This window comes from Rousettus aegyptiacus, unplaced genomic scaffold (genome assembly GCF_014176215.1).
Source record: "Rousettus aegyptiacus isolate mRouAeg1 unplaced genomic scaffold, mRouAeg1.p scaffold_m13_p_2, whole genome shotgun sequence".
Classification (NCBI taxonomy): Eukaryota; Metazoa; Chordata; class Mammalia; order Chiroptera; family Pteropodidae; genus Rousettus; species Rousettus aegyptiacus.
Window position 1 is genome coordinate 150798382 of NW_023416295.1, and position 24001 is coordinate 150822382.

A 24001-nucleotide genomic window follows, 5' to 3' on the forward strand; every position below is an offset into this window, starting at 1 on the left:
ACAGAGATTGTAAACAATAAATAAGATAGAAATGCATGATTTATTTTTATTTATAATAGATGGATTTCTACAGAATACTATATTTGTAGAGTGTCTGTATGCGTGTTCTGCAATGTTTGCTGCCACTATCTCAAGGATTTTACTAATAGAGAAGATAGTTGTGTGTAAATCATATTTCTCCCATTTCTAAACAATTGTTTTCATGTATTACTTTATCTATCAAGAAACTACTTCTCTCTAAAGTGTGCACAATATACTAAAGGTTCTCAGTGGATTAAATATTAATCAGATGCCAGAGCCTAAGGGTTGTAAAACTCTTTTGAAGTGGCCGAACAACTTGTTTGTGTTGAATTTATTCTTTGCTATGTGTCTTAACTTTCTCTGAGAGTACCAGACTCAGAACAACTATAGAGAAACATCAAAGGACTGCCACAGGGCCAATTGCTTTGTCATTGCTTATTTCATCAAGATAAGGATCCAGCACACAATAAATGACTGCAACAAATGTGCCTTTTTATTCTCAAGAGCAATGTGTCAACTCCATGAGTAGGTACTACAAATGTTTCCAAAACTTTTAAGAAAAGCTTCCCAGTAAAAAATAAAGATGGCAAAATTACATCATTAACTGATAAATAATGGTAACTTTAGAGCTTAAAAGTAATCTTAGTCATCATGTATCTTAATTCTTTTTTTTTTTTGAAGAGAAAACTGAACCCCGAATGTTTACTCATGTCTAGTGTCACAGAAATATTTGAACATTAATTCTCAGTTTTTATTTTTTCAACCTATTATCTCTTTAGAAATCTGAGATGATGCAATTGAGTCTTTAAAAATGGGATAGAAGAGGAGGGACAACAAACTATATTTTATTTTTACTTTTTAGAAATCAGTGCAAATTTCCTCTTCCACTTAAGATGTAGGAAGCTGCAAGTCAGTGTCATGCCCAACATCCAACAACAAGAAGAAAAAGCCAAATAATTTTGAGTTTCATAACTTTTCTTGAGATTATCAGAGAAGTGAGATTATAGGGCAACCAAATAAAGTAAATACCAAAGAATGACGAACTCCTTTGAGGACAGGAGGAACACTCTAACTGTTTTACCTGAAGGAGGGCATGACAGGAAGAGGTGGGCATAGTTAAAACAGGAAAGAAGAAAGCAACTAAGATTTTAATGAACATATATAAGGCTGAGTTTGTTTCTAAATGACAATTTAGAACTGCTCTGTCCAATAAGTTAGTTACTAGCCACCTGTGGCTATTTAAATGAAACTTATGAATGAGTGAATGAATCGAAATTAAATAGAATTAAACAGTGGCTACTGTACTGGATAGTGTAATATAGAACATTTCCATCATCCAAAAGTTCAAGGACTGCTCTGGCTTAGGATGATTGGGAGTCCCAGACACAAGTGGAGTCCACACACTCTCTCCAGCTCTTTTCATGGGCCTTTGTCAGTTGCTCATAAGAAATACTTGGGCAAGAGACCATCCCCTGGACCACAGGCATGCAGATGTTATTTGGTGGCCGCTAAGAGATCAAGAAGAAACTTACTCATTTCCTTGGACCTTTCTCGAATATAAAACAGAAGCCTTAAGGCATTGAGGAGGAGCAGAAAAATCTTTTTCCCCAATTTCTCAGGCACAGATACCCTTCTGAGGGATAGGAAATAAAAGATATCTGTTCCTAGGAGAGGAGCAGAAACTTTCTCAAACCCATTGATTGTGCATAGATGCAAAGTAGAATTCTGTTATTACTGGAGATGAGGCAGGAAACTCTCCCACTCAAGCCCTTTCTCAGACTTAATGTAGACTTTAGCCAGCAGTGTACAGTGACAGGTGGGAGTGCTGAGAATTCCCCACTTAGGACCGACCACAGGGTCTGCCTAAGCCTGAGGCTAGCCCAGGAGAACCATGAACCTCCCTGTCTCCACCAAAAGCTTAGCACTAGTAAGAAGCAACGGCAGTCCATTGTTAGAGGAGGAACAAGATCATGGGGTCCTTCTGTGGAGCAGGTGTTCAGGGCCTGCTGAACACTGATGGTAGAATGCATCGCTTCTTGGCCTTTTGGCTAAGATCAAATGACCACTGAGGGTAGACCTGGAACTCTGAGAAACACACTATGCCACTGCTGGCAAGCTACCTCTGGAGAAAATTGAAATCCGTGTTGAACTGAAGGTGATTAATACCTTAAACCTAGTTTAACTATTGATTAGATTGACGCAACCCCCTCAACAATAACAGCATAGCAACATGGTAGATTTAAATTAAATTCAACAATATAAATAATTATATAAAGTATAAATGCTCTAAACTTGCACTGTCAAAATTCATAAACACTAGCTACATATGGCTATTGAGCCCTTAAAATGAGGCTAGTGTCACCGAGAAAGTGAATTTTAAATTTTATTTAAATTTATGTTTAAAACTAAAAAAAGGTTTATTTCATTTTCATATTGATTATATATTAAAATAATATTTTGAATACAATGAATTAAACAAACTATGTTCTTAAAATTAATTTTTCCATTTCTATTTTTATTGGATAATGTTAGTCTAAACACTCCAATTAAAAGATAGAGATTTTCAGATTGGAAAATAGCAAGATCCAACTCTATGAAGTCCACATAAATCCCATTTACATATAAAGACATAAGTAGTTTGAAAGTAGAAGGATGGAAAAGTATACTGTTGCAATACTTAATAAAAGAAAACTAAAATTTCTATATTAGTATCAGACAAAATAGACTTAAACATGTGGCATACTACTTAGGATAAAGAAGGACATTGCATATGATAAAAAGATCAGCTCATCAAGAAGACATATTAATACTAAAAGTTTTTGCAATGACAACATAAAAACAGGGATTCAAAATATGTAAAACATAAACTAAGAAGTGAAAGGAAAAATAAACAAATCCACAGACATGGGCGGAGGCTTCACACTCTCCTATCAAGCATTGTTAGAACTAATAGACAAGAAATCAGTTTGACCTAACTCGCATTTATCAAAACTTCACCCAACAAGTACTCACAGCAGACACACCAGGATAGACTGTTTCGGTGACCATAAAACAAATCTCAACATTTATCTAGAAATCAATAAAAAGATCTTTGCTAAATTGCCAATTTTTGGTCATTCATCAACACACTTCCAAGCCCACATGTTAAAGAAGAAATCACAAAGGGAAATGGAAAATACTTTAAATTGAACTCACTACACATGCTAAAATTTCAGTGAGATATTTTAGAAATCTTCTAATCATTTACTTATCAAATTTCTTTATGAACCATTGGCTAAAGGGTTGTCTCTTCCACCTTAGTCTGATCGGCAGTGGCTGAGTGCAGACTAATAAATATTGGGTCAGCAAGTCAACACGGTTCTATTTTGCTTTGTGTCGTAGTCTTTTCCCCCTGACTCTTTCTCCTGTTACTTCCTCAACTAAATTTAATTAGTATTTACTGATCACCTATTAAGAGTAAGGCTTATGCTAGATGCTTATGCAATTACGAAAATGAGGAAACCAGAGCTTCTCATTTCAAGGCATTGTATTGTAGGCATCATATACCTGAATTTGCTGCCTGGATCTATTAACTTCCAATTCACTTTTTCTGGAACTTGTTTAAGATAGTATTTTACCCAGGCAACTTCTTCCTTTGATTTGACTAGGTCCTAGATTTGTTCATTATATCTATAAACTTTGAAGGCGTTGGGTCTGTGCCTTTCCTGATTTTGGGGATTCAATACTGATCCTGGTACTTTGCCAAGGGAAACTTTAATTAAGTGTTGACAGACTTGTTACAAACACATCCTCTAGAGCTTGATTCTGAGCTCTTTCTTGCTTCTTGGTGTTTCTCTTTCCTTTTTATCCCAACAGAAGATATCACTATATCCTTTTCCGTAACCGCTCCCAGAATGATCACACAAAGCTGGTATTTTAAAAATTGCAGCCACTGGAAAATCTGTACTAAAGAACAATAAGCAAAAATAGCTTCTCTTGAACCATCAAATTGGTCTAATGATAAACTCTACTATCGTACAGACAACAGTTTTTCTTCTATACCTCAACATATACAGTAGAATCACATCTTACTTTGAGATTAAGTATTAATGTCAGAGTAAAGTGAAATCACATATAGTTAAAAGTACTTCTAAAAAATACCTAATAGCAACATTAACTCTTTAAGACATGGGCTGCTGAAGATTAAAATGCCAATGATCTTTTTTTCTTGACTGTTTTCTTGGGCAATGAAAGCCAAGGCTATTTTGAGGGTTAGGTAAGGAATAGTGATTGATGGATGATATTTTTTTCTTTCTCTCAGTTAAAAATGTATAACTGAATTTGAGCAGACTAAAAAATGAGTATAAATTCATTGTCTCAAAAACCAAATTGCTTAACATGAGAATATGTGCTATGGAAAAAAAAGCTTAGTTATAACTTATTACTAAGTTATATAGCATGGTCAATCATGAATCTTAAAATGTACCATCTCATTGAGGTGTACCTTTTTTGTGCTTAAAACAAATTTTTTTACTTAACAAAACATTATCGAATTTCAGCAAGAAACAGTATTCTTAATATAAAGCAGAACTTTGAATTTATGTCACTTGACTTAAATGTGATTGATCTTGCTTGCCATTCTGAGTTGACTCTCTTTCAATGAGAGCCTCATGAGAATGTACCCAAAGAAGAACTACAGAGGACAATGTTATGCATGATGCTTACTTGTTAACACAGTGATTGATCTGGATGGCTTGGTAACCACATGTCCGTTTACCACTACCAGAGTGATTATATAATAAAGGCCGTGATAACTGGCCTTAAAGATAACAGGAGGAGGCAAAGTGCTGTTGAACTGTTCAAATTCGAAGAAGTAATTTTTTGATTCACCAGTTATCTTCACAACATACACGGATGATGGACTCATGACATCTGAAGCTTCTAAAGAGACAACGATGTAATTATCATCTTGAACAGTTACATGGAATGTTGTAGCATTCTGTTTAAGAAAAGAGAAAAAAAGGAAATGGACGTCAAAGTCAGATTATTGGCAGTAAAACTATATTGAGATAATTTTTTCAAAACTGATGTTTGTGGCAAGCATTAGATTATAAAATAGAGTTACACAGTGTACAAGGAAAGACAGAAAGGGAGAGATTAACTCTCTTATGTCTCATGTTTTTCTCAGGACTTTACTTTGAGGATTCTTCTCCACTGAAAAGCTGCTTCCAGTTTATGGATTGTGTCATGTAATAAACACAAAATAAACATGGAAATGAGTAAATAACGAATGAATGAACCAATCTTGGCATTCAACTTGCAGAGAAGCCTTTGGTTTCAGTTATGCTGAAGAAGTACTTTATTTTACTTTGGAGGGAGAAGGGCTGTCGTAGTCTTAGGAGAATTCTACACGAAAGTTTCAAGGCAGTCATTTCTCCTCTCACTTCTCACCTGTCAATTTATAAAACAAACAAAACAAAACAAATAAAAACAACAACAGTACTGAGAACTCTGTGCTAACCCTCCTTATTCACAGTCAGCTAGTTCTTAATAACAGAAGCTAAGAAACTCTTTGAAAAAGGGACCAGATGGAGGATCCACAACATCTATGGAAAAGTCAGCTGGTAGAGGACTGAAAACTTTGCTCAAAGTCTCCAGATAAATATTTATGGATGGTATTTGAAAAATCATTCATATAGTTGGCTTAATTTTTTCCCCACACTCCATAGGTAGAATCAGTCCTTCTGCTCTCTGGTCTCAAACAAGACTCATATACTTTGTACCACTTCTATGAAAGTGGGACAGAAAAACTGCTGAAACTTGTTCAGGACTTATGAGGGTCCAGATACTTAGTCAAGCAGTCTATAAACACAATGATCTCATTTAAAATTCAAATGACCTCACGAGACAGGTATTATTACTTATTTATTTATTTATTTGTCTATTTGTTTGTTTTTTTGTTTGTTTATTGAGGCAAGGCAACCCTCAGTTGCCCTCACAGATTGCAAGGACCCTGTCAGTTTACAAACCCTTATTTTTTATTTTTTACACCTACAGCACCTGGTCTTCCTAGGTGGTCTCCCATCCAAGCACTAACCAGGCCCAACTCTGCTTAGCTTCTGAGATCAGACAGGATCGGATTCATGCAGGGTGGCATGGCCGTAGACTACAGATGTTATTTTCAATCTCAGTTTGCAGCTGAGGAAACTCAGAAAGATCAATTCACTTGCCCAAGGTCACACATCTAGTTTGGACTCTTAACCACTGATATACATAAATACCAAAACTGAGCTCCATTATTTTTCCACATGTTGGTCTCCCTTCCTTAACTTATTTTTCTGACACTGAGTCTGACACACAATATACAACTGATAAGTGTTTATTAAGTGAATGAAAGAATTGCTGATTGTATTAATTATAGGTGGAGATTTTTCTCTTAGAATTAATCTACTTATGGATGTTGGTACCTCACATATTTGTCAGCAGCCAAATCAAGCACACAATATATATCAGTACCCTAAAAAAGACTATATAGTCCTAAAATGTACTAATATTTGTTCCATCTTATTTAATTAATTTATTTTTTTAGAAATCTATTTTTTTACAGGTCCTAGTACTGATAAAGAATATCTGACCATTAACAGAACTTTAATTTTATGTTACTATTTAGTAGACTTAATTGTCTTCATGATATTCTAAGCACATTAGACCTTAAGTCCTCTAAAGGCAGGGACTCTATCTTATTCCTAATTGCACCTCTAACTCCAGGACCAATGTCTGGCATATGCTAGGTGCTTTGTGACCGGGGTAATCTTTAATCGAATTCTGCAATATAGAAGAGTCAGTATAAATCGACTTTTAAATTATCCCTTTATCTATATAGCCTCATCCTCAGACATATGGGGCAGTTTCTAATATTTAATTCTGTACTCATTGGGAGAGGTCATTGAGAGGACGTGACTGCCAGTTGACCCGCAAGCTGGACCTGGGCATTTGGAGGCTGCCTACCCTCTCCCCTGTCCTTGGATGGTGCTTTCTACCTACCTTCTTTATTGTCAGAAGCTGCCCAAAGGTTACAGCCTCGAGTTAGAAATGTGGTATTGACACCACCTCAATGGCATATGTGACCAAACCCCAGTGAAGGCCTCCTGTGTACGTGATCAAATCCCGTTAGGCTCTCTATAAAAACTTGCAGAGATCTACTTGTCATGTGCCACCTAAGACAAGCTTCATAAACTAAGTCCGCTTGTTTACAAATCTTCCACTTACCAATCTGGAGAGGTTTACCTTTCTTCCATCTTTACCTCCTTGTATAGGAGTTTGGGTTTGGATTAGACCAGAGAGGTTCCCGGCCAGATTGCAAAAACAGCAGTACTTCTGAGACCAAACATGAAATGTGACAAATTCTATACAGCCATGCACTACATGATGACATTTGAGCAACGACAAAACTGCCTAATGTCACATTTCTCAGGATGTATCCTGGTGGGTAAGAGGCACATGACCATATTATCAATGATCCTGGTGGAGCTATGAGACTGAATACCCAATAGCATTGAAATCTGGCTTTTATTCATTATTGATTACAGAAGCCAATTCACTAACTCTGAAAACAATAAGTTTACAGACATCGAATTCATAATTATTAAGAATTTTTTGTTCTGTTTTAACAGACAATATCTAAAAGTTTTGTGATAACAAAAAAATAAATAGATTCAATTTTGTTGTGTTTAAGAAATATACGTCCAACTTGTCATGATGCTTCGTAGATAGTGAATCTTCCAAGGAAAGGGGCTTATCTTCCAAAATCTCATAACAGCTTTGAGGATTGTATCAGCCATAAAAATAAGCATTGGCCCATGTGCTCCCAGGTTGTCAAAAATAAATCAGGGCAGGCTTAATCGGATTCAGTCAGCACGACTGATGAGAAGAAGGCATTAGGCCAACTTAGATCTAGGCAGTGAGCCTAAAAGAAATGTCATCTACGCTATTTCTTCTCTGTCCTCTCTGCTTCAGCTTTTCTTAGAATTTATATTCAAGAAACCATTCCGAATGTATGCTGCAGACATATAATCCCTGCTGAGAAGTAGAGCAAGAAGGAAGGGTTAAAAGTAACAGAAATGCATCTGACAAACTTAGGCAAGGCCAGCACTGATTTATTTGGTGGATAGAAAAATATTTCAAACCTAATTTTCTTCTGCAATTGGGTAATAGTATTGTTTGACTCCGCAGTGAAAGTACTTTCACTAAAATTTCTTTTGCATAACAAACTTTAAAATAAAAATTTCTTTGGTCCAACACCCTTGTTTCACTCTCGAGAGAATGGTAGCACAAACGTCACACAGCTAATTGATATCAGAACAAGGTCTGGGAACCACATGTCCTTGTGACTTCTGGAACTTCTCTTTCCTGAACTACAGGTAAGCTGCTTGAGGCAGTGAAAAGGGCCTGGGTGCAGCAAGGAAGGGGGACCCAGGAGTCTGTTACTTGTTCCATAACCAGTCCTAGTAGCTATAGAATATACTGGAGACAGAGTAGGCAGCACTAAAGAAGAGGAAAATGCAGGATGAGCGCCTAGGGTCTGGGACAAGGAAGAGGCCTGGCCACAAACACCTACCGGTCAGAAACTCTAGGAAGTCTGCCACCATCCCTGACAAATGCAGCAACTATAGCCAATTGTTTCCCTAATCCGGACCAGGCTTTGCACTGAGCATTTTATATATATTATTTTTTCTTTTATTCTTAATACCAATCCTCAGAAATAAGTGTTATTCTTTCTCACTTTGCTCAGAGAGGTTAATAAGTAATTTGCTTAAGAGCACAGCAATAGACTTGGCAGCAGAGGGCCTGAGTTTCTATTCTTTCTCTGCAGCCATTACCTGTGAGAGCTTGGGGAAGCCCAAGGACGTCTTAATTTTATCTTCTTAATTTATAAAATAAGCATAATTTCTGTAACTCTCGGGATATTTGTAAAGGTTAAATGGCTTTTATAAAAATGCTAATAGCATGAACTCAATAAATATTAGTGGTATTGTGAAGGTTATTGTGTTTTAGTTAAGACTCAAATCATTCAATGACCTTTTAATTATAGCAGTTCTATAAACATTGATTTAACTAACTTCAGAACATGACAAAATTCTGTAATTATGTCACCAGATTTTTTTTTTTCACAGAGCATTGGAAAGCTATCCATTTATTAATTCAACAGCAAACAGATCTTACCTAAGTGCCAACTTGGCATCAGGCATCGTGCTAGGTATTGGTGCCAGGCAAATGAGTAAGACTGTACTTGGACTCCAGAAGCTCAGATTGGAACAAGAGAGGCACATTCAAATGCATGGTTATAACACAATTTGAGTGTTATCAGTTACAGATGTCGAGCTGTCTGGTATATACCAGTTTTTTTCTGCCTGTCTGAAAACCCTTCTAAGGTTATACCATCTCCTTCTGTGGCACTACTTCTTCTCCACTGTTAAGCCAATAAGGGGTCCCAATGGAGATTGCAAATTCCCGTGTCCTACTCCCAGACTCCCAGCTCAGAGCAAGAGGTATCTTGACTCAGCCTGGGTGAATCGTGGTACCCACTCCCCTCTCCATGAAGATAGTTACAGGGATGCACATGTGGACCAAGCACACCAACCAGAATGCTTGCTCTGGAATTTTCTAACTGGAATTAGAAGGAAGGAGCTTTTTCCTTTAGTTTTAAGTAGGTATGGATGCAAAGATGGAGAAGTCAGCATCTGTAACTTCTGTTCCATGTAGATAGCTGCTCGAGGGAGAGCCCTGGTCTCAGTCACCATAAAGCCCAGCTGCCGTGTAGGGTAGAGACATGAGTGAATAAACCCCAGTTTACAGTTTAAGTTTAAAGCTGGACTTTCACATTGTGCAGCCAAAGGTGCTGGTCGGTACAAGAGAACTGTTCAGTGCTGCAGACATAAAGAGAAAGAGTAATTGATTCCGCTTCTGCGGATAGGTTTGAGGGGAGGCTTGAAAGTGACGGATGGAGGTGATACTTGAAAGAAGCTCAGGAGTTTACTAGGGGAATAAAGCTCAGAAAAGTCATCTGGAGAAGTGAGAAGAGACTCCACAGTCCTCTGAAGTGATTAGATAGTGGAAGGATGCTCAGAGGAGAGGATTGATAGCCCTGTCCAAGATGTGCTTTGTTAAGGGATAGATTTTTTTTTTAGGACCCATATAGTTACAAATTGGCCAACTGGACCCATCTTAGACCAGCAAGACAGTAAGGAGGCTATTACAACAGTTCGGGTTAGGCATGACGAAAGTTAGAGCAACTGTTGGTTGCACCAAATCTGTATGCATGATATGTCCCTAGAACATTATTAGTGCTTTAGCTGGCAACCCAATCGATGATTAGACTGATTAGAGGGCATTTTAGAAGGAACACTTAGAATATTCTGCTGTGCTAACATTACCACATAAGAAGTAATGGGATACTCAATTCTTTTAAATAGTAATATTAATGATGTCCGGTGCTTACATAGCACTTATGGCCATGAGCCTCTGCAGACGTTATGTAATTCATACTCTTAGCCTCCTGTCCAGCTCCCAGGAAATCTTTTCCAACAAGGTATTCTTTCCTTTCATTTCCTTCAGGAAGATCAAAGTCCCAGAGCGGCCCTGCCAGGGCATGGCTCCTCCTGACACTCTCTTAGACTTACTCACAACTCTCTTTCAAAAATTGTCAGATCAGAATTTGGATGTTGATTCAAAGGCTAGGAATGGCCTCCTCTAACATTCCATTATTTATTAAATCATTCTTCAGATACATTTTGAGCAAATATGTATCAGGAACTTTGCAGGATCTTGGGGATATATTCTATTTGGAAGTAAAGAGAAAGACAAGTCTTGTGTGCCTTTGTCCTTCATAGAATTGTGTCTGATCAATAATAATAGCAATGGTGATGGTAAGGATGATACTGACAACATAATAAAAAATATGAACTTACATAGTACTTATGTGCTTCTAGCAACTGCTCAGAACATCATACAGCAGGCTCTTGATAAATGCTTGCTGAATGAATGTATTTACAACCTGCTGTGTAAGACCAGGCTTCTTTATTGTGTCCTAAATGTATCTTTTCAGATAGAGTATGTCAATTCTCTCTCCTTGCCTGAGTCCACATTCACACCAGCTCCGCCTTTCATGTTTGACATGCTCAGATACATTCATTTCTGTCTTTATGAATTTATAATACAGGGCCCTCATCTCTTATGCCTCTCATTTGTAAAGGGGTTCGAACTCAAATGTCAGGCAGGTAATATAAATGTGAGAAGCAGCCAAGCATAAGAAGATTGAATGATGGAATATTTAGAAAATGAGAGAGTATCTGCATTGTCTAAAAGCATCACTAAAAAACAAAATTACAACCAAATAAAGCTGTACTGGCCAAAGAAAACACATTTATAGGCCAGTCGCAGCCTATAGGCCATGGGATTACAACCTTTGAATTTGTTGCTCCACCATTTCCTCAACCAAATCTCTCATTTTAGGACCATCAGCTTCTGATTCTATTCCATTTGTTCTGCCCAACCAGAGTGCAGAATAACTAAATTCTGCTAACGTTAGGCACTAATTTAAAACAAACAGAAATGATATTTTCTTATCAAGTTGCCACCATTTGTGTTTGTAAAATGTCATTTTATTGTATATATTAATGCAGTAATTATTTCCTGACTTCCAATATGGATTTGGGGTGGCAGCTCTACAGATCTCTTAATTGTGGAGATTAAACAGAACATACTTGAGGAAAGAATTCAACCTGGCATTTTTAATTGGAAAGAAATTGTCATGCTGAAGAGACGTGATATGTAGGATAATATTAGGATAACAATATATATCACATTTTATATTTTATAAAGCATTTTCAAATATATTTTCTCTGTTGTTCCTCAAAACATCCAATTAAATCATCATCTCACTTCCCAGATGAAAACACTGAGGTGCAAAGAAATTAAAGGGGTTTCTCAAGGCTTCTCTATTTTAATAGAGAAGGAGCTGGATACTCAATTCCTTAACTACACATTTTATGACTCTATTTTACTACAGTCCCCAGACTGTAGGGTCCTGGAGCCAAAATGATTTCCTGAATGTTACCTTTTATATCTGGACTTAATTGATGGTGAACTCCCTCCACATAAACCATGACTTGCATTTCTAGAACATGACTGATAGATGCTCAAAAAATGTGGTACCAGGACAAAAGCAATTTTGGAGATAGAAAGAAATCTTGGAGATAATTAAACCTGGGTTCAAATTGCACGTAAGGGATTGTCTCTCATTTGGATTTTTTGAGCCTCAGTTGCCTGAGGTAAATTATGGAAATACTAACAGCTATTACGGTTACGTTGTTGTAGGGGAATGAACGAGAGTATGTCTATATTATCTAGCTCAATACCTAATATTTAGTAGATCCTCCAAAAACAACAGCTAATTGTTACTATATAATTTATGATCTATGTTTTCTCATTGATTTTCTTTGGGACACGTAAATTTTAGAAGATGTATCTTTTTATGTCATTAACGCCATGATTCATATATGGTTCAATAACCATTCTGACTTTCAGTCTATTTATTCAGTAATCAGTATTACCCCTTTTTGTGGCATCAGGAACAAGAGCAGCCGGCATTTCGTTTTCTATTACGCTCGCGTAGGCCAGGCTGAGTTAACCTGTTCTACCAAAGGTTACCATGGGAACAGTTTCTAGGACCTACTGTGCTGAGAAGGTCAGGGACCCGTGAAGCTGTGGCTGGCCGATGACTGACTTGGAAAGAGGTGAATCCACCATTCAGAAAGTCACAAGCTACATTTGTTCTCAACAGTTCAATAATCTGGCAAATTCTAAAAATATGCAGCATTTTTCTGACTTAATGTTTTATGAAGAATAGGGGTTCCTGACAGGTTAATTCTGCCTGTGAAACAATTGTTATTTTCATAAAATGAAGCACCGATAAACATAATTTGGCCTGAATTTTTAATTCCCTATCCCCCTTTTCTATTCTTATCAGTATTTATGGTTTTACAATGGTTTTACCTCAGAAAGATGCTTATAAAAGTATAGCTGTCCTACTTATTGAAAGATATTGTGAAAGATGATGGTGCTAATCATTTATTTTAGAATGGATGAGTTCAGTCAAACTTCCCCACAGGCGTGAAGTGTCTTTTCAACTGTGACACCAGTTAATTAAATCCTAATGACAGCTGACAAAGAATGCAGTCTACTCACTAAACATGCAGTTCACAAGATATTTTGACATGACTCTTGTGACCTTTTGTAGGCACTGCCTTTTAACTCCCCTCCTTGTTGAGTTGTTAACATCATCAACAATACTGGTAGATGTTTAGGGCAAATAGTTTCTCATGTCCTCCTCCATCACTGGGATTTTATGGCTTCGCTAGAAGGCTGATCCCTTCATGCCAGATAAATTTAAGCCCAGAAGTTAAAGGAGATTAAGGGAAATACTTTATATACATTCTTTGCTCAATGTTTACCTTATGTAGTTTTTAAAAATTGAATGCTTGGTGCTAAGGATATGATAATCAAGAAAAGAATTTGGTCTCTGTCCTAGTGGTGTTTGTAGTCCACAGCAAAAGAGAGGAAATACACAATTTTAAATAATTAAATAGTTACAAGTGGAAAAAGCATTGTTAAGAAGTGCATGATGATAAAGGAGGACCTAGCGGGAGGATCTGATCTAGAGAATGTAAGAGACCACATCAGCTACAGTAAGAGTTAGCCTAATGAGGATTTGGAGAAAGAACAGGATATGTGAAGAATGGTGTATGTGAAGACCTGGGGGCTGCAGAAAGAATACTGTGTTCAAAAACCAGAATAACATCAGAATGGCCAATAGTGAAGACTAAATCAAGGGATACTTTGTAGGTCCTTCTAAAAAGTTGAGGCTTTGTGCTAAAGGCAACGGAAAGCCACTTATAGGGTTATTAAGCAGGGGAGTAAAATGATCAGATTTACATTTTGTGATAGAAGAAAAAGAATGATGTTAACTGCTGGCTCCCAAATTCCTACTGGTGGGGAGGGGACTTTCAATGAAGACATACATGATAACGAACCACTTTGGCGAGCAGAGGAATACAAGCGAACAAAAGGAAAAGCCAAATTAGTATTCAAGTTACAAAGAAAATGGCTTTATCCCAGAAAATAAAGGGGAGAGATAAGAAAGAAGAAGGAGCTAAAACAAACATGAAGAGAAGAGCCAGCGAAATGGTGTGATGCTGGGGTGTAGAAGGGACAAATCAGCTAAGGGAAATATCCAGACGGTGAGGAGGTCAAAGAACATTTTAAAACTGAAAATGCCTAATGTTCCATTTGAAGTGCATTTTGAAGAGTAAACCCTTCCTCACCTCCCCAAATCCTAATCTTCATTAATGTTTATTATAATCACAAATGCTTTTTTTGTGAGCGGATCACTTGTGGAACTTACTGAAGGGGCTGAGTTTCACATCTAATTGTTAGGGCACAGAGGCATATTTGTGGAAGTTGGAGCCTGAGAGAAGAGAAAATTGTGAGAGTGAAAACCTTTCCAAATTGACAAAAATCCAAAAGGGATTTGAACTTCCATAGGAGATGGAAAAGGATTTAAAGCCAATTTCAGTTAAATCTCAAGGGGGAAGGAAGATCCTCTGGATATAGTACAGAGAGCTGATTGGTGAGGATAAGCAGAAGTAGGTGTGATTAAAGTATTATTATAGAATAGAAATGATGATGGCTAGGCCCAGGATGGTGTCAGGAGAAATTTAGAGGGTATATTCCTCTGAATTCAGTGACTTGAGATTTGGTTGGTCATGGCTTTGATTTGATACACATACACGCTCATCATCACCATCATCTTCATCATCATCTATAGAAAAGACTGCAGGTGAATAGATATTAACAGGGTAGGAATAAGGGTGATGTACATCCTTAGTTCAGTTTGATACATAACAAGTACAGATGTCTGTAGGATATCCAAGTGCAAATGCCCAGTAGTTGATGAGATATATGGCTCCAGAATTCAGAAGAGAGGTCTGGATCTAATATTTGGAAGAAACTAACCCAGAGACGGTTAGCTGGAGCCCTGAGAATTGAGGAGACACCATAGTGTGGTAATGCAGTTACTACTATTAATAGTTTACTTTTATTGAGCATCTACTTTGTGTTAAGAACTTTTTAGGCATTATTTTGGTTAATCCTCTTTAAAACCCTCCAAAATAGATATTGCTATTATTTGCATTTCCAGATTAGTAATTGAGCCTCAGAAAGATTAAGTAACATACCCAAGGTCACATAGCTTTTAAGTGGTGGTCATTAGAGTTAAATCCATGTTTCTCTGATTCCAAAGTCAATGCATTAATATCTATATCTGCTATGAGCTGCGCTTCGTTTTGTGTCACAGACTTTTACTGTATTCCTATGCAACCATGAGGCATCAACATCACTTTAAGATCGCTCATCTGTATTACATGGTGAGGAGTTATGGGATGTTCAGGTCTAATGGAAAGAATAATGACTCAAAGACAAACAGAGCTGAATATGAATATCAGTTCCATCATATACAGACTATCACATACAGACCTCTCTGACCTTTATTTTTCATCTACAAATTGGGAAAAGAATGCCTACCTTGCAAGTCACTATAAGATTAAAATTTAAAGAAATGTAGTAAAGATACTTGCCATATTTTATGCTTTGCACATACTAAATGCTTAATTTTGATGGTTTAAAAAAAGTAGAACTTATACTTAATGAATCTGGCTAAGGAAGCTCTTGTTAGCTCTTGCAGAGCTTTCTGAATATCATAAGAAACCTAATAGACAATAAAAGAAATTTAAGTTTTCGCTTACATATGAACCCTCACCACTATAATAAAACTCTAAAATAATAATCATGCAATTTTTCAGTGTGTATCCTTCAGGAACAGTGGTAGCCCAGATTTGCTGCTACCTGAACTAGTTAGAAATATAATTTAATTAGAAGTATTATTTTTCATTGTTTTATTAAAATAGTTTCTAAACTATTCTAATTCCTATTTCTTCCTTCTTCAAAATACTGAATTATGAAGGGTATTAGGATTATGAGGTTTCAGGATCTTGGTAAAACAATAGGATTATGAAAACAAAATTATAAAGAATAAGGAGCATAAAATTTAGGGTAAAATTTTTTTTACTTGTTGGATTGTTGAACACAAGCAAGTTATATAGCTTCTCTGTGTTTTTACATCTGTAAAATGGGGTAATACTTTTTCAACTATACTTTTGCAACAATTACATTGCATAATATTTATAAATTACCTAGGTCTGCTGGGCACATTCTAAGTGCCCAGTTGAATCACAGTTCCTATCATATGAATGTTCTGGGTTTAAAAACTTGGGGTAAAAAATCACTGAGGTTACTATTTGCTGCCAATAAAAATCAGATTATTTAGCTTGACATTCCGAACGCTCCACAATCGGTCCTGAATTAACCATCCCACCTTATCTGACACTACTTCTCAATTCTGAACTCCGTGAACCCCTCAAATTAGTCTAACTGCCCACCCCATATGCCCCAGTGCTTTCTTGCCTCTGTGGTTCTATTTATGTATTCCTTCTGCCTGCAGTATTCCCTACCCCCCCCCCCCACTTTAAATATCCAATTCTGTCTGTCACCGCACCTGCATCAAATGTCACCTCCTTTGAAAAGCCTTTATGACCACCCTAGGAAGACTTAGTTCTTTCTTCCTGTCATCCCGCAGAGCAGTATCTAACTCAGTCTCTCCCAGGGCACATCACTCTGTATATGGGATCATACAAATCTAGTTAATAGGCGGATTGCTCTTACAGTAAGAGGTGAAAATAATTTTAAACAGCTCTTCGCTTTTCCCAAAATCCTGCTTTCTTCACATTAAGTATTTATAACATCTGCTTAAACCATTTGAAGTTAACATTTTGCATATTCATCTTCATTTCACAATGTTAACTTTAAATCGTCACCATTTCTTAACTTTCCACTGTATGAGTAATATGTTCAGCCAGCACTGATGCTATTTTGAATTACAAGAAGGCTGGAACAACAATCTGATATTTATGTTTTATAAATGAAGCTCAAAAATATCTTTGTTTGGGGGAACAGCTGTAAAAAGACAGTATGCAATTTACTGCACCAAGTGAAAGGATTCCGTTCTTTGGGAAAGGATGGCATTTATATAAATCATGCCGTGGTATTTGGTAAGAAAATGTCATTACTTTTACTTGACATACTGCATGTATTGTTAATTGGCATTTCATCATTAAATATTTTCTTTTTGCCCTGTACAAGATGTATTTTAAAAGGTTAAAAAATAGAAACATTTGCATTGTTGAAATAATTTTTAAAAGTGGTTTTCACCATTAAAGAGTTTTGATGATACAGAATCTAACTGCAGTGGTGAAAATTTTTCATAGGATTCTTTGCGGAAATGAATAAATCTCTCTCCACCTTTGCCTACTATTTTAATGTTTCTGTTCTTAAAGGCAGCAGTTGTTCCTGGCGGCCTGAAACAAGTACTTAATGCTAATTTACATTAATCTACAGTTTACTTTAAATGATCTTTATTTATGAAGCTTTTGTTCAAGACATAGTGAAGACTTAACAAAGTCATAGCATGCGGTACTTTTACCAATGACTGAGTATGGAATCCATGTGATTTTTTAAAACCAACGTCAATATGCTTTAAGTTCTGAAACAGACCTTTACTATCTTGAATACCTTGAAATACAATACTTATAATCAATATTAATTCTCCATTTGCTAACTTCTTTATTTCTATTTCCTCCTCCCTGAATAATATCCCCATCCTCCCTTCTTTTCTACCTTTTTCCACCCCCGTCCATTTGTCCTCTCATTGTACTGCTTCTCATGGTCTGCATTGTGCTATGTTTGGTTAGTTCTGTATAAAGATTTTAACATACTAAGGACAGAGAACCAGATCTCATTTATTATATATCACAGACTCTAATACAATACTTTGCTATTTGGAACTTAATAAATATTTGTAAACTTAAATTCATACATTCATTTATCTACCCATCCATCTATCTACCCTATATTTATTGAAACTTTATCTACATATTCTTACTGTGTCCATCCAGCCTATTCATATATGCCAGAGTATGTATTTTTAGAGCACGATTCTTGCCTTATTAGGGCAAAGTTATATCACTGTATTATAGAAATTAAAGAATACTTGGCCATAGAAAGGTATTAAGGGAAAGAGGCAAGGAGCTAAATGGGGAAAGAGAAGCAATCAGATGAAAAGGAAAGACTAAAGGAATATAAAGAAAGAATGAGTGGGAGAAAATGAAGAAAATTTGAAAATTGAGAATAAGAGTAATAATGAACAATAAAGCAGTTACAGAATAAGACTGACATTTTGTATCTTTGCTGGTCATGATTCTACCTGCATTATTATTTAATACCTGACAGGAAAAAAAAATGAAGCTATCTTCTGATGAATATCTCAATTGTTTCCTTATCCACTGTACACCTTTCTTTTTTCTCTTATGACTGTATTATAATTTATTTCTGATATGCAGAGAATGCATTCTTAAAGTCTCAGAGATAAACCATTAATAAATCATATGTTGCTATGGGAACTAATAGAGATTTAATCGTCAAACTGCCCATGTAGAGGCCTTTCATCCACTTGGCTAAGATGGTGCCATGGAGATTCAAATGCAGATGGGAGACTAAACTTTAGAACCTCTTTCAGTTCATACCCTTGAAGAGTTATGCATTAATAAAAGCTAAACCTATGAGTAATTGCTAAGAATATTAAGAGACGCACACCAGATTTTCTTTCAGATCATAAGTATCCAGGATCCATTTTCCTCAAAATGACAATTTCTCCCAAGCCTTTTCTATTAGCTTAAGCTTCAAGGAAACATATTATGGAACATTTACTGGAAGAATTTAATAATACCTTATGATAATTCAATAGAATCTTTTTCCAAACATATTGCTACCAAATTTATAATAAATATGCTTAATTATATGTATTAGTACACAACAATATAATTCTGTTTCATTGGAATAAAAAATAACATTAACCTGACACATTTGTTTAGTTGATTAATGTGTCTACTTCTTTGTGTATTCCCTTTAGCATTCAAAGTGAGAAAGAGATTTTTAGTTATCAGGTAATTACAATTAGGTCCATACTAATGGCCATAATTAAAGAAAGAAAAGAATAATAACATTAGTAATAGCTTAGCATATATTAACTGCCTAATATATGCCAGGGTTTGTTCTAGGTGTTTTAGATTAATTATGCCTAATTCTTAAAACAATATTTAGAGTTTACTATTTATCAGTAATTAGAAGCCAAAAGAGAAGGAATTTAAATAGGAATAATTCAAACAATAATGTGTAATGTTTACTTGGTGTTAGTTATAAGAGCATGATTGTGAGCAAGGGAGACTGGCTTCAAATCTCAAGAAGATTAATTCTAAATGAGCAGTAACAGTAAGAAGCATCTAACATTATGACAAGAAGCACAAAATACTCTGGTAGCAAAAGCACCTTACCTAGTGATGGTGAAGTTGATACTTGAAAGAATAGCAGGACTCAGCTGGCAAGGAGACTGGAGTGTGGCAGATATTTCAGGCAAGAGGATCTGGGAGCAGTAGTGTGTTCAGGGACTGAGGACACCACAGCACCTTCAAGGCACAGGAAGGGCCTTGAAGGCCATGTCTAGGCGTTTGGGCATTGCCTCGGGGCTGCTGACATGCTCTAAGCATGATGGCCATGATTAGATTTTCTTTTGAGAACAAAAGAACTGGTGGTAATGTGGAGCCTGGACTGGGGGAGGGCAAAATGAAGCAGGAGATCAATTAGAAGGCCATAGCAGTAACTTATTTGGACTTCTCAGTGGTAAAGGAGATGAGAGAGACAAGGAAAGATCTATTAAGAAAGTATTAGTAGAATCTCAACAAGTGCAGAGTGAGAAGGAGCCTTGAGGATTACATTGTCCACACTCCTTGCTACAGATGAGGAAACCCAAGGCCCAGAGGCAGGAGAGGGCTTGCCTCAGGGTGTCTGGCTGGTTAGAGGAAGATTCATGAAATGCAGGTCTTCTTGAATCCATTCCAGTGAAATTTCCATTAACAACGTTTTGCCCTCTGAAACCTACCAAATCAATTAAGTTTTTCCCTCTTTCTACCATTGGAAATAGAGCTTACTTAGGTGGGCTTTCCATGCATGCTATGGAGGTTACAAGGCAAATTTGGCACTTAAATGATCAGAGTCATGAAGCTATTATTTAAACAAGTGATTGCTTTCCAAGAGGCAATGAAGACTGCCTTTAGAGCTTGTCATTTTTTGATAGTAAATGGACAAATTTAAAACAAAAACCAAGAAATTGAGAGTTTTTCACTGTTTATTCACAAACGTACTAAAACAATTATATCTTAAGAGAAGTATCTTAAATCCATAGAGTGTTTAATATTAGGTCTTTCAAATTGAAAAGCATATGAGTTCAGGTGGCCTAGGATGGGGCCCAACATTCTGCATTTCTGATAAGCTCCCAGGTGGTGCTGATGCTGCCGGTCCACAGAGTACACCCTGGGTAGCCAGGCCTTAACTTTGCAGTTTTACTCACAGGTTACAAATTCTGAGCAAGTCAGTCTCTCTAACTGGGAGGCATTTGCAGTGTGAAAACAGGTAACTGAGTGGACAAAGTAATTTGCTTATAATTGATTGTAAAGCCACCTTTTGAAGAGGGTGGATTCCACCAGTGGAGCAACACACAGATGAGGTTCAGAGGCTTTAAATAAACTGGGGCGAGGGGTGGGGGTGGAAGGGGGTTGGGTGGAGCATGTGCCACTACAGATGACAAATCTCCTTGACACTCTGGGTGTCACCATGGGAGCACTAGACTCTGTTTTAGGTACCTGAGTTCAAATTCTGTTACTTACTTTATGACCTTGCTTTACTCATTAAAGATTTTGAACCTTAGTTTACTCGGTTTTACATTTTAAGCTTCAGTTTTCATCAACTTTATGTTTAAGATTATTCAGAGATGGTAATAAGATAATACACATGGAAATTGACTGTTACATAGCAAGTATTTAAAAGAATTAGAGAGATGTGTGTTTGAAAATTGTGTGGGTGACTCTTTCAAGCCTTAGATCTAAATAATCTTTTTCTTACCCCTGGTCTGAAAAATTCATAAAACCACTTCCATATCAGGCAGTTAAATGTGACTTTTTTCACATGGAAATGGCATATTAGAGTCTGAAAAGAATGTTTCTCCTGAACATTTCTGGGATTGTACGAATTGTGAATCTGATTTAGATCCAGAAAGAGCAAGTAGAGTTGATGAATTCCATGTAGCAGAGGCAGAAAGCTTGAACTTCAAGATCTAAAACTTTACCGAATGATATGGACAAAAAGACTTACAATTTGCTCACTTGGTGTAACAGCAAGGTTTCTGTCAAGCAGTCACATCATTTGGCCCACAGAGGAAGAAGGGTTGAGGTGACAAAGGCAGGAGAGGATCTGAATTAAGACATTTCCCTGAGCTACTTCTGCCTGAGGGTTTCCAGTACCCAGGAAAGGAAAAACTGGTAAATAAGCTCAGTATAAAACTTCTGCATTGCCAAGGGTGTTGCTTAGTAGTTCACTGCACTTCAGTAATTAGAGGGAATTTTCTGAATGCAGGATACTGTCATGGGCCGTCAGAGACATAAGGTTAAAAAAAAAAATGTGGCATTGCTGAGAACTTGCAAATACAGCAGGGAACATAAGACATGCAGACAGATGTATAACCCCAAACATGACATGAACAATCAGAGATGGAAGCTAAACAAGAGATTATATTCAGGGGGGGAATCAAAAAATGTTTCCCAAAGAAAGTGTTACATTCTTGAATCATAAGTTGTTATGATTTAAAATTAGAAGGGATCTTGCAAGTAATTTAGTCTGTTCTTTTATGCTGGTGAAAATGGTTTGTTAGAGGCAGACAGTATTAAGTATAGGACCTGTTTTGATGAGTTCAAGAAGTTTTTTGTTTTTTGTTTTTTTTTCAGTGATGGCACATGGCACATAAGAAGAAACAATGAGAATCAAGGCTAAAAGTTTGATAGTTGTCAAGGGGAAACCATTCAACAAGTGTTCGATGAGAACCTTCTGTGCAAGGCCATCTATAAGCACAGGCAGGCAATGCCAATTCACTATTCCTTACCACCCTTCCTTCACAACCAGTGCTTTTTGTTAGGCAAGGGAGGATAGAATAGGCAAAACTATAATCCCAGATGGATCTTTTTAAATACAATTCCATAAGGAAATTTTCTAGTATTAGAAAACACATCCTGTATAACATGCTGTAACCAAGTTACATTGCGACGTGCTAAGCAGAAGTCCATATGTATGTAACGTTTGGCATTTCACTATCTTATAGACTAAAGAAATGAGATATACATCATATGTTTTAGAGTTGTTCTGCATTTTATAATATTGCCGCAGAGTTGTGACTGTTTAGTCACCACAAGTAAACACAATTTGGAATTTTTAAAAACAAATCATTTTTTATCTCAGTGATAACTGAAACTATTTTTACTTGCTCCTGTGAAGTAACTCAACTGGAATTATACTTTAAAAAAAAAACGAATATTTCCTAAGAAGACTGACACATGGAATCCACAATTTTTCTCTTATAAATTGCAGTGCTTTTGAAGTGACCTTGATATAAGATATTGAATCATTAGTTTCAAAAAATCCAACACTTTAAAATATCTGTAATTATCCTTTCTGTTTGAAGACAATAAGATGCAACCCACTTATGTAGCTGGCAAATTTAGCTCTCAAAAACTTTGCTTCCTAGATCCTTTTTTACGTATGTGTGTGTGGGAAATTATACTTACAAGACATAGATTTGTGGCAAATTCAGGAACTGACTTTTAAATGGTCCATCAGGAATTCCTGAATTCATCAAGAATTCCACCAGTAATCCATTAGTTGTGTTCAACTTCAGTAATTCCTTCATCATGGAGTGTGCTTTTTTATTCCTAGAGATAATTTTGTGTCAACGCTCCCTTGCTTGTCCAAACCTTCTCCATCTTTCTCGATGGAGATCAGGTGAGATCAGTGAATGCTGATGGTAAAACACTTAGCCATAAATGCAATAGCATTTAAAACTAAGGTAGCAAATTCCTGCTGAGCTTGATTCCTTGCTTTTCACTCACATTGCTCTGTCTTTTTATCCTCTGCAAATGGGCTGGAATTGAGCAATAAGTCCCTGCTGTGAGTTCTTTTTCAGATTTACTTAAGCGCAATTTGAAGCTAAATATTCATCCGTTTATCCACTGTATCCTTTCTACTGCCTTTCTTTCCTGAAATTCATTCACAAAGAGAAAAGCATGGTCATTTGTTGTTGTTCTATTTCCCTTGTGTGGTAAGAAGCAACCATCATTCCATAGGGCTGGTTCTCTAACTAAAATCTTATTCTTTCCAGGCAGTCTTCTGCTGGGGGCTTGATGACTCATATGCTGAACATCGATCCGCTCTAAGAAGCAAATTAGAAAGGAGTCACTGAAGGGTGGGCCCCTCACTGTGTGCCAGTATGCAGGGAATGGGGTGTGTGTGCAAAGGAGGCGTAGTAATTAGCCCAAGGATGAGTAATGTAGGATCTTTGCAGGTGTTACTTTCTGGTTTTTGTTTTCATTTTTGTCCTCTGGTGATAAGAAAAGGGGAAGGGGAAGTGTAACGGTCTGCTCTTTCCAATCTCGCTTATTCAAGAGAATCTTTTCTTTAAACACCAATCATTGATGCAATGAGATGGGTCTTTTTTCTGCTTTGTCTTTGGACTTCAGGTAAAAAAAGAGAGGACTCTCTGATTCTCCCATTATTTTAGCTGTTTCAGCAGCTGCTGCTTTGAGTACCTTGTGGGGACTCTATGTTCCCCATTTCTTTGGTAGGTAGGAGAAGGGACTGTTGATTCCTTCTGGTTCTGCTTCTTCTAATAATGCCC

The 24001-nt window shown here is 36.7% G+C and overlaps 1 protein-coding gene and 1 pseudogene across 2 annotated transcripts in view; both read right to left on the reverse strand.

Annotated features, from left to right (window-relative positions):
- Positions 1 to 24001, reverse strand: part of PTPRO (protein tyrosine phosphatase receptor type O) — a 184283-nt gene that overhangs the window by 80025 nt on the left and 80257 nt on the right. For both annotated transcript variants that reach the window (XM_016140557.2, XM_016140556.2), the window contains exon 2: positions 4726 to 4999. In XM_016140557.2, the coding sequence (XP_015996043.2) occupies positions 4726 to 4999 (274 nt within the window). The remainder of the gene's footprint in view (positions 1 to 4725; positions 5000 to 24001) is intronic.
- Positions 6049 to 6167, reverse strand: LOC118614657 (annotated as a pseudogene).